Source organism: Chiloscyllium plagiosum, unplaced genomic scaffold (genome assembly GCF_037043375.1).
Source record: "Chiloscyllium plagiosum isolate Xiang-an unplaced genomic scaffold, Cpla_swu_hap1 HiC_scaffold_48, whole genome shotgun sequence".
NCBI lineage: Eukaryota > Metazoa > Chordata > Chondrichthyes > Orectolobiformes > Hemiscylliidae > Chiloscyllium > Chiloscyllium plagiosum.
Window position 1 is genome coordinate 17,575,037 of NW_028270186.1, and position 11,517 is coordinate 17,586,553.

The window sequence follows — 11,517 nt, forward strand, 5'->3', positions numbered from 1 at the left end:
GCTGTGTTTGTCTGTGTCTCCTTACTCTGTGGACAGTGAACACTCACTGCACAACAATGCTGCCTTTTATTACTGCATTTGATTGATCATGACTCATACTGAATCCCTACAGTGTGGAAGCAGCCCATTTGGTGTATTGAGTCCTCTATACACCTTTTTGGACAAACTCATAACTGCCCACAGATGCCAGAGGGTGAAATCTGAATGTGGGTGCTGAGCAGCAACGCTAACCACCTTGCCTATTAGCAGTAGGCACTGCTCTATTGAATCATACTGCAGTCTTTTTGTAATATCTTGGCCTGAGTTCTGCTGTGAACCTCCCAGTTAAGGCAGAATCAACTTGCCTGAGGGGTAAATCCAATTCATCTTTATTTACAAGCCAGCTGAATGCTCCATCTCAAAGTCTAGGTAATTCTTTCATTCATTTTTGTTCCTGTCAAATGACGAGAATGGAACAAATCTCTTGACCTTGGTGTGCATACAGTATCTACATGTTACTGTTCTGTCATCTGTTAAAATGTGAAGGAGGGAATAATACATTAAAACAGTTGAAAACATCAATTTTATTCCGGTTTTACAAGGTAAGTGCAATTGGAAATACTTGCATTCCCAAAACCCAGCAGAGAATGGATGTGAAAGTTTTAGTGAAGTTTGAAGACTAAGAAATGCTTCAGATGTTGAGTGGTGAGAAAAGTATAGTCAAAGGTTAGGAAAGGTCTTGAGGGGAAAGGGTTTACTTTAAAATAATTGGCACATTGATAACCAGAACTTGGAAGCATCTACAGAGATTCATGTCCTTTGAAACCAGATCCATCTTCTGGCGATCAAAGTAGTAAGGGGCCTTGTGGCACACTGTTAGCATCCTTTCTTCCCTCTCTCCACATTTAGTGATAACATTGGAGGGTCACTACACCATTGGCAAAGGTGGAGGAGAGAAAAGAGGGGAAGTATTGGACCTCATCACTGCGTCACAAAGCAACCCTGACTTTAAAATTATAATAAACAGACCATGAATTAAAAATTAGCAACTTGATTCCTTTTGGGCTCTTATGAAATTATAAATGCAGTTTTAAAAAGACAATCCAAATTTTTTAGCTGAAGGGAATCGACGTTTCGGGCATAAGCCCTTCTTCCGGAAGAAGGGCTTATGCCCGAAACGTCGATTCTCCTGTTCCCTGGATGCTGCCTGACCTGCTGCGCTGTTCCAGCAACACATTTTCAGCTGATCTCCAGCATCTGCAGACCTCACTTTCTCCTTAGATTTTGTAAACTATTTGTATAGTGAGTTTTAGAATTAACTTTGACTTATCAGATTTTCTTTAGTTAAGACCAGTGTGGAGCCAACTGGGCACTTTTTTCCAAACTTGAGTGAGATGGTCACAATTTAATGAATTTGATTGGAGTACTGGAGCAACATGTGGCTAGAGGTTGCTACAAATATTGGACTGCTGGTGTGCTGGCTAGGGTTTTTAAGATAGCTAGATTAGAGTGGTGCTGGAAAAGCACAGCAGCCAGGCTGTCTATTTTCCTGCTCCTTGGCTGCTGCCTGACCTGTGCTTTTCCAGCACTCTATTCCAGACTCTGGTTTCCAACATCTGCAATCTGTGTTTTTAACCTTTAAGATGGCTGCCAAGTGATAATAAGATCTTCCTGTTTACCCCAGATTAACTTGTTACATTATAAACCTGCCAAAACTTTCATCACTGGTGGGCAATATGCTTTCAGGAGTGGAAGTAAAAGTATTTGTGCTTATCAATTCTGAGAGTGTGGGACTTTTGAGATGTCAATGTGTACTGAGGTTAGGACTCACTTAGACTGGGATAACAGCACAATGTGAGCTCTGCAGTAGTAGAAATGTTTGAACAGGCTAATTAGGAATATCTAACAGTATTGATTGAGGACTGGCTAGGGTACAGAACAAACCGTGACAGTAATGAAAGAATTGGTGTTTGGATCTCTATTTATAGTTTAGATGATGAAATGTTGGAATAAAACCACTGCAGATGCTGTAAATCTGAAATGTTGCTGAAGCAAGTCAGCAGGTATGGCAGTACCTTTTAATGAGAATGTAACAGTTACATCTCTGATCCAGTGACCCTCCAACTGATGGTAGCTAGGAAATGGTGCTCTACTAATGTAGGTACTGCAAGTCAACTTTTTCAGTAAATGGTATTCACATAGAATATACTGCCACCTTGGAGTACTCTAGTGTTTATGCAACTTTCTGGAGTGTGATGAGTGGTTTGAGGCAGGGCATATTGGAATTTTTTTCAGTTTTAATAGGATGTGGGTGGCACAGTGGTTAGCACTGCTGCCTCATAGCACCAGAGACCTGGGTTCAATTCCCACCTCAGGCGACTGACTGACTGTGTGGAGTTTGCCCGGGTCTGTGTGGGTTTCCTCAGTGCTCCGGTTTCCTCCCACAATACAAAAAAAATGCAAGTTAGGTGAATTGGCCGTGCTAAATTGCCCGTAGTGTTAGGTGAAGGGATAAATGTAGGGGTTTGGGTCTGGGTGGGTTACGCTTCAGCAGGTCGCTGTGGACTTGGTGGGCCGAAAGCCTTGTTTCCACACTAAGTAATCTTAAAAATGTAAAGACCACTGCGTGAACAGCTAAAACCCATGAGTTGTGTGGTTGCCTCATTGAAATTGTATTGACGCAGTAATCTACTGACTGACGGGTGGGTCATTTAGGGATGAAATACAAAATGTTTGCAGAGGCTTGCAAATTCTTGGCAATATCTCCTCTCCAACTGAAGGGTGCTTAGATCTTTAGTATATTATTGGGTACAGGGGAGGAGAATCGACGGGTGGGGGTGAGATTTAAAGTTTTTGCTCAGGTGTGGACAGCAATTTTTTTTTTGTATGCTGGTGACTGAGGTGAGTTCAGTCAGTACCTCAAAAGAAATCTGAGCACCTTCAGAGATGTGAAGGGCTATGCTGACATAGCAGGCAATAGTTTAGTCTGGCAATAGGTTAAGTGGGTTGAGTAGTCTCACTTGTAATGATGCTCTCCATCTGGCATTCTTACCAATAGAACTGCAGACAATCTTTATGTAGATGAAACCCTTTGCACTGACAACACGTTTTAAATGAAAGGGCACTCTAGCAATGGTAAAAGAGAGACGAGACTGGGCATATAATAAGATCGTGCATCAGCATCAATTCTCCAACCTCATGGTCAGGTCAGGGTATGGTGTGGGTAAGTTAGGAAACTGGTGCAATTCATATTGGTAGTGTGGGGTGGGAGGGTCCTGAGGCATTCTTTCTCCAGCTGCTGAGGGAGTGGCAATGGAGGAGGCCTAACATCTACATGGCCTTGGTGGAGGGGGAGTTGAAACCAACAGTGGGGTTGGTTGGTGCGGTTGTCTCTGAAGTGCTCTGTGAGTAGGGCCTTGAGTGGAGGTGTGGACTCCAATTTTGCAATTCCTGCTGGGGAAGGTGGGCTGTTGGGGGCGGTGGACCCAACAATGGAGTGACCGAGGGAATGGTCTTTATGGAAAGTAGGGAGGTGGAATATGTTTGGAAATGGAGGGTGATGCGATGTGTCACCCTTGATGAACTTGCCACACAGAACCACTTTCATGCCAAACAGCATGTGATAAGAGCTCCAATCTAAGCTCTGCACTGAATGGAGATGGACAAATAACTTGGAGGAAACTTTGCCCATTCCTAATAACGGGGAAGCCCAACATATCCATCCAAAAAGGGGTAAGACAGGTACAGATACCTGACAATGTAGAAAACCACTTAGCATTGTCCCATCCACAGAGGCAGGACAAATCCAACCAAACCAGTTACTGCCTCATCACTCTACTCTTGATCAACACTAAAGTGATGGAAGGTGTCTTCAACAGTGCTACTGAGCAGCACTTGCTCAGCAATAACCTGCTCAGTGACGCCCAGTTTGGGTCCTGCCAGAGCCATTCAGTTTATAACCTCATTACAGCCTTGGTTCAAATGTGAATTGTGAAGGTGAGGGGAGGCTGACTGCTCCTTGTATGACATTTTTAAACCGACTTCGAGCTTTCTCAACTCTTGACAGAACAAAAGGTCAAGTGGAAATGTTAACCATCTCTTCCCCACATCCCAACCTGCCATATATTCCCAGCATTTCCTGCTTTTAAATTTCAGATTCCCGTAATATTTAGTTAAAGGCAGCCGTGTGGTGTGCGCTCTGCCAAGTCTCCCACCTGCTGATTATTTGCCTCATTGGAATACATTGCAATGAAACATTTACCATCGCAAACAAATTAAAGTTCCGTTTATTGCTTATAAAAAATAGTTCAGGGTTTCTTCTGGACATGGACATATTGACTTCAGGAAGCTTGGGATTTGAACCGGCGATGTGGATGCGAGATTATCATAGTTCAGCGTGGTCTTCCACCTTAGGCCAGGCCTTCCTCTGAGCTTCAGGGTCTGTGTTTTCGTAAAGTTTCATGTTTGCAAACTCGAGCTCCTCCATTAGTTGCTCCATGGGGGGTCGTCCGAACAGGAGGTTCCGTATCGCGTAGCCGGTCATGAGAATACTTTGGGTGAGGGGGGGAAATGGTACAGAAATGTTATAGGAACAAAGTCACAACACTGTAATGGTGTACCAAGATACCGGAGTGGTTAACATTAACACTTACATATTCACGCAGACCCTCTCTCACCCACACACACACACACTCTCTCACAGGCTTACAGTCCATCACACACACTCACGTGCATTCACTGTCATGCACACGCACACACACATAAGGCTATGGGGTGAATTTGTCTTTGCAGAATTATATTTGCAGATACATTCTATTTTGCTCAAAAAAAATGCACAATCTGCAGGCATTCATTCCATGGAATATTCTGTAAATTCCACTTTGGAAGTGGAACCAGTCTGACTCAAGACTGGGATACTGACAGACTCTAAACTGAGATGTCACTTTTTTATTTAAAAAAAAAGACCTTAAGTCAACTCGGGAATGTGACTGGAAAGTAGTTCTGGGATTTACATATTAATGAACTGAAACCTGCTACCCATTCTAAAAGATGAAAGATTTAACAACAATACAAGTTTGTTCAATATCTCAATTCAGTTGCATGATGCTGTAATCTTTTGCTATAAATTCTGTGTCACATGATCCTGCCCCACGAGCTCCCTGATGAAGGAGCGACGCTCCGAAAGCTAGTGCTTCCAAATAAACCTGGTGTGGGATTTTTAAGATTAAAAAAAAGCATGTGGTTGAAGCTTTTCATTTCATCAGGACAGCATTGCAAGAATAACAGTTTTAAATGGCCCAACCATTCATAATTGTATGCAAAAAGGGACAGACAGAATAGGAAGGCAGGAAAGTTGACTCCGACCGGGAGAACGTTCTGGAGAATTGCATTGGTATGGCTTCTGATTGTTTCAAAACACAACGACCTGTTACTTCTGTAACGATATGGGTAAAACCCTGCTGGTTAATTTAAACCAGCAACACAGAAAAAGATTTATCCCATGTTGTAATCTGAAAATTCATGAGGCCAAGAACTATCCCAAAGGTCACTATTTAAAGTAAAAATTAACAACTTTATTTCTTAAAGCATAGCAGAGAATAATTAACTAACAACTATTTACAACTCTTTTCTCTAACCTATCTTTTACCTTCCCCTTCTACAATACTAGTACGATAAACCCCACCCCTGTTTCAGATTTACCAAAAATTCCAATTTCAATACCAGCTAGCTGTCGAATCTTCTCTTTATATCTTCCTCTGGTCATCTTTTCTTCTTGTCGATTTGCTGTTTCACAGATTACTGATCGGTAAAGGTACCTTTAAGAGAGCTATTCTCCGTGCAGTTTGCAGATGCTGCTGGCCTGGCAGTTCTCCTCTCAACAGTTCAATTTTCCCCTGGTCTTATTCCCCCCCCCAAGCATCAGATTGTGTCATTGGCTTTTAAGATTCTCAATTCAAACTTGATTGGAGTTTGGGTTTTCTTTCTGGGGTATAATTTAAACTGATTGGCCTAATGCGATTTTCTTGTCTCCTGGCAACCAGCTACAGAACCAAAAGCTTACATTATATCTTGTTTGGAACACTTGGTGTTGTCAGGTAGCTCTGCTAACCTGCTTAAAAAGGTACAGCACACCCACATCTTCATAACACTTAGACCTGTGGAGGGCAGGAGGAGAAATAGCATAGGGCCAGCGCAGTTGAGAGCGGAAGCAGTCCTAGCGCACTCGGGTTGTTTGGCAAGTGTTGTCCAATCTAACGTTAGAAAGCAGGGGCTGTTTGACCGAGTCGTTGGGAGGTTTGGCACTGACGTGGGAAATTTCACGTGCAACAGTACTCCGACCAGTCACTCACCTCCTTCGGAAAGTTTGGTGTTTCTTCTGGGCAAACCTGACAAATCTCTCAGCCAGCGTTGCGTTCTTCCTCCGCTCGTATTCCTCCTGCCGGCGCTGTCGACGCACGAAAGCGGCCAACGCGGGATCCGTGATGTTGACGTCCTCCAAGCTCCCATTCAGCACCGTCTGCACCTCAGGCGAAATCTCCTCCGTCTCTGAAGGGGGCAACAGGGAGAGGTGACCATGACGAATATAACCCACCTCGAGCTTCATTCACACGATGAAAAAAATGGAACTCGGGGAATCTTAGTGGGTCTTATACACTTAATGGTAAGGTCCTGGGGAGTGTTGCTGAACAAAGAGACCTTGGAGGGCAGGTTCATAGCTCCTTGAAAGTGGAGTCGCAGGTAGATAGGATAGTGAAGAAGGCGGTGTTTGGTATGCTTTCCTTTATTGGTCAGAGTATTGAGTACAGGAGTTGGGAGGTCATGTTGCGGCTGTACAGGACATTGGTTAGGCCACTGTTGGAATATTGTGTGCAATTCTGGTCTCCTTCCTATCGGAAAGATGTTGTGAAACTTGAAAGGATTCAGAAAAGATTCACACGGATGTTGCCAGGGTTGGAGGGTTTGAGCTACAGGGAGAGGCTGAACAGGCTGGGGGCTGTTTTCCCCGGAGCGTCAGAGGCTGAGAGGTGATCTTATAGAGGTTTATAAAATCATGAGGGGCATGGATAGGATAAAATAGACGAAGTCTTTTCCCTGGGGTGGGGGAGTCCAGAACTAGAGGGACATAGGTTTAGGGTGAGAGGGGGAAGATATAAAAAAAGAGACCTAAGGGGCAACTTTTTCACACAGAGGGTGGTACGTGTATGGAATGAGCTGCCAGAGGATGTGGTGGAGGCTGGTACAATTGCAACATTTAAGAGGCATTTGGATGGGTATATGAATAGGAAGGGTTTGGAGGGATATGGGCCGGGTGCTGGCAGGTGGGACTAGATTGGGTTGTGATATCTGGTTGGCATGGACGGGTTGGACCGAAGGGTCTGTTTCTGTGCTGTACATCTCTATGACTCTAAATGGGACTAGATTGGGTTGGGATATCTGGGTCAGCATGGACGGGTTGGACCGAAGGGTCTGTTTCTGTGCTGTACATCTCTATGACTCTAAATGGGACTGGATTGGGTTGGGATATCCAGGTCAGCATGGACGGGTTGGGTCAAAGGGTCTGTTTCCATGTTGTACATCTCTATGACTCTAAATGGGACTGGATTGGGTTGGGATATCTGGGTCAGCATGGACGGGTTGGGTCAAAGGGTCTGTTTCCATGTTGTACATCTCTATGACAAAATTACAAACAAAGTAGAGGGACTGAGTTTCGGAGTTATGAGGTCTTGCTGCAGCTGTACAAAACTCTGGTGCGGCCGCACGTGGAGTATTACGTATAGTTCTGGTCACCACATAAGAGAAAGGATGTGGAAGCTTTGGAAAGGGTGCAGAGGAGATTTACCAGGATGTTGCCTGGTATGGGAGGGAAGGTCTTATGAGGAAAGGCTGAGGTACTTGAGGCTGTTTTCGTTAGAGAGAAGGAGGTTGAGAGGGGACTGAATTGAGCCATACGAGGGTTCGATAGGGTGGACAGAGAGAGCCTTTTCCCTCGGATGGTGATGGCCAGCACGAGGGGACATAGCTTTAAATCGAGGGGGCGATAGATACAGGACAGATGTCAGAGGTAGTGTCTTTCCTCAGAGAGTAGTAGGGGGCATGGGACAAGACTCGCCAATGTTAAGGGCATTTAAGTGGTCAATGGAGAGGCACATGGATGAGAATGGAATGGTGTAGGTTAGATGGGCTTCAGATTGGTTCCACAGGTCAGTGCAACATCGAGGGGCCGAAGGGCCTGTACTGCGCTGTGTGAGTCGGTGAATTTCCTCATCTACGTTGTGAATGCCAAAGGTGGACTCTGCACGTACCTGTTCCGTTCTTGATCTTCTCCTGCAGCTCCACAAAACGGGTGTAAGTCTCCTCCAAACGCACCATGGTGGTGTTCACGTAGATGTACATGTAGCAGGAGGGCTCCTCCGATATCGTATACACGTGGTGGTAGTCACCAGCTGGTAACTGTAACACAAAGCAAGAGTGTCAAGTGCCAACTGGACGCGCGGTGGCCGTTCGCCCGTCCCGGGCAGCGCCAGCTCACCGCCGTCAGTCCCCACCAAACCCCCTGCGGGTCTACGTCCCGTTCGATTTCCTGTCATTCGTCATTCCCCGCCCCTAACCTCAAATCTAATGCCCTGCCCATTATACCGTCAGCTAGACCATAAGACATTGGAGTCAAAGTAGCCCTTTCTGTTCTGCCACTCAATAACGTCAGCGGTCAATCCGACCGTCCACGACTCCCACGTTTCCTGCCTTTTCCCCCTTCCCGATTAAAAATCTGCCTTAGATTTGCGATTTTTTTTTAAGATTAGATTCCCTACAGTGTGGAAACAGGCCCTTCGGCCCAACAAGTCCACACCGACCCTCCAAAGAGCAACCCACCCAGGCCCATTCCCCTACATTTACCCCTTCACCTAACACTACGGGCAATTTAGCGTGGCCAATCCACCCTAACCTGCACACTTTTGGACTATGGGAGGAAACCGGAGGAAACCCACGCAGACACGGGGAGAATGTGCAAACTCCCCACAGAGAGTTGCCTGAGGCGGGAATTGAACCCGGGTCTCTGGCACTGTGAGGCAGCAGTGCTAACCACTGTGCCACCATGCTGCCTTTGATGCACTTCCAACACAGACTTGAGAAGTCATGAACGGAGTGATCTCCAAAGACCAATCGAGTTCCCCCGATTTTTCATTTATTTTCCGTATTTTCAATAGACAAAAATAAAAGTCTGTCTTAAAACCGTATCTGAACATCACATTTAATTCTGTCTCAAAATGGGTGACACGGTGGCTCAGTGGTTAGCACAGCTGCCTCACAGTGCCAGAGTCCCAGGGTTGATTCCAGCCTCGGGGCAACTGTCTGTGTGGAGTTTGCACATTCTCCCCCGTGTCTGTGTGGGTTTCCTCCGGGTGCTCCGGTTTCCTCCCACAGTCCAAAGATGTGCAGGTTAGGGTGAATTGGCCATGCTAAATTACCCATAGTGCTCAGGGATGTGTAGGTTAGGGTGGATTAGCCGTGCTAAATTACCCATAGTGCTCAGGGATGTGCAGGTTAGGGTGGATTGGCCATGCTAAATTACCCATAGTGCTCAGGGATGTGCAGGTTAGGGTGGATTGGCCATGCTAAATTACCCATAGTGCTCAGGGATGTGTAGGTTAGGGTGGATTGGCCGTGCTAAATTACCCATAGTGCTCAGGGATGTGCAGGTTAGGGTGGATTGGCCGTGCTAAATTACCCATAGTGTTAGCTGCATTAGTCAGAGGGAAATGGGGCTGGGTGGGTTACTCTTCGGAGGGTCAGTGTGGACTCGTTGGGCCTGTTTCCACACTGTAGGGAATCTAATTAAAACTGGCGTTACCCTATACCCTCTCTGCTAAATCTCCCCTCCATCACCTCTGCTGGGCGGAAGACTACCCCTTAATTTGGGAACCAGCTTTGTGAAGGAAGAGAGATTTGTGAAAAGAAATAATTGGGCACCCATTGTGTTACGGAAGCTTTTGTGATCGAAAACGTAACTGGGGCAGGGTTTTTGTACAGACAACGACTTTTTCCTTTCAGTGACCAAAATATTCCGATGAACGGTCACGAACACAGTCAGCCCCTTCCCGGTTCCTGCGTTGACATAACAAAATAAAGATTCGGAATGGACCAGTACCAACTACAGCTTGACACCGATAAACTGACAGGAGAGATGGCAGACAGCGAGTTGACCTGATACGCCACATTATAGGAAAGGTACGAACGCATTGGAGAGAGTAAGGTCCCAAGGTAAGGTCCTGGGGAGTGTTGCTGAACAAAGAGACCTTGGAGTGCAGGTTCATAGCTCCTTGAAAGTGGAGTCACAGGCTTTCCTTTATTGGTCAGAGCGTCAAGTGTAGGAATTAGGAGGGATTGCAGGTTCGGGAAACTTGAGCGATGAGGCTAGGTTGACGTCGGGGAGGAGATGGAGGCCTGAGAGAGGTTTTCTGAAATCAGGAACGGGGGGGGGGCGCTGGACAGAGCAGAGAGGGAGACGCTGTTCCTGTTTGCTAAAGAGACAGGAACGAGAGGGGGATAGTTTTAAAAAGAAGCACGAGTGATATAAGAAATGTGTTTCTCACTCAGCCACTGGTTGGGGTGTAGAATGCGCTACCTGAAAATTGGCGGGGTGGGGGGGGGGGGCGTGGGGCGCTAGTTAAATTGAGGCATTGGAATGGGGCACCAGAGGAGTACTGGGATAGGAACGGTTTGCAGTGAAACGGCAGGAGATTGGATGTGAGGGGATAGAACGGTCCAGATAGGCTGAACAGCCTCAGTCCAAACCGTCCATGCCGACCCAGATATCCCAACCCAATCTAGTCCCATCTGCCAGCACCCGGCCCATACACTTATACACTTAATGGTAAGGTCCTGGGGAGGGTTGCTAAACAAAGAGACCTTGGAGTGCAGGTTCATAGCTCCTTGAAAGTGGAGTCGCAGGTAAATAGGATAGTGAAGGTGGCGTTTGGTATGCTTTCCCTTATTGGTCAGAGTATTGAGTACAGGAGTTGGGAGGTCATGTTGCGGCTGTACAGGACATTGGTTAGGCCACTGTTGGAATATTGCGTGCAATTCTGGTCTCCTTCCTATCGGAAAGATGTTGTGAAACTTGAAAGGGTTCAGAAAAGATTTACAAGGATGTTGCCAGGGTTGGAGGACCTGAGCTACAGGGAGAGGCTGAACAGGCTGGGGCTGTTTTCCCCGGAGCGTCGGAGGCTGAGGAATGACCTTATAGAGGTTTATAAAATCACGAGGGGGCATGGATAGGATAAATAGACAAGGTCTTTTCCCTGGGGTGGGCGAGCCCAGAACGAGAGGGCATAGGTTTAGGGTGGGAGGGGAAAGATATAAAAGGGACCTAAGGGGCAACTTTTTCACACAGAGGGTGGTGCGTGTGTGGAATGAGCTGCCAGAGGAAGTGGTGGAGGCTGGTACAATTGCAACATTTAAGAGGCATCTGGATGGGTATATGAATAGGAAGGGTTTGGAGGGATATGGGCCGGGTGCTGGCAGGTGGGACTAGGTTGG

The 11,517-nt window shown here is 46.3% G+C and overlaps 1 protein-coding gene across 1 annotated transcript in view; it reads right to left on the reverse strand.

The window, feature by feature from the left end:
• Positions 1-4,247: 4,247 nt before the first annotated feature.
• Positions 4,248-11,517, reverse strand: part of ggcx (gamma-glutamyl carboxylase) — a 35,775-nt gene continuing 28,505 nt past the window's right edge. The window contains 3 exon segments of the mRNA XM_087984306.1: positions 4,248-4,529; positions 6,330-6,525; positions 8,283-8,430. Of these exon segments, the coding sequence (XP_087840432.1) occupies positions 4,364-4,529; positions 6,330-6,525; positions 8,283-8,430 (510 nt within the window). The 3' untranslated portion in view covers positions 4,248-4,363.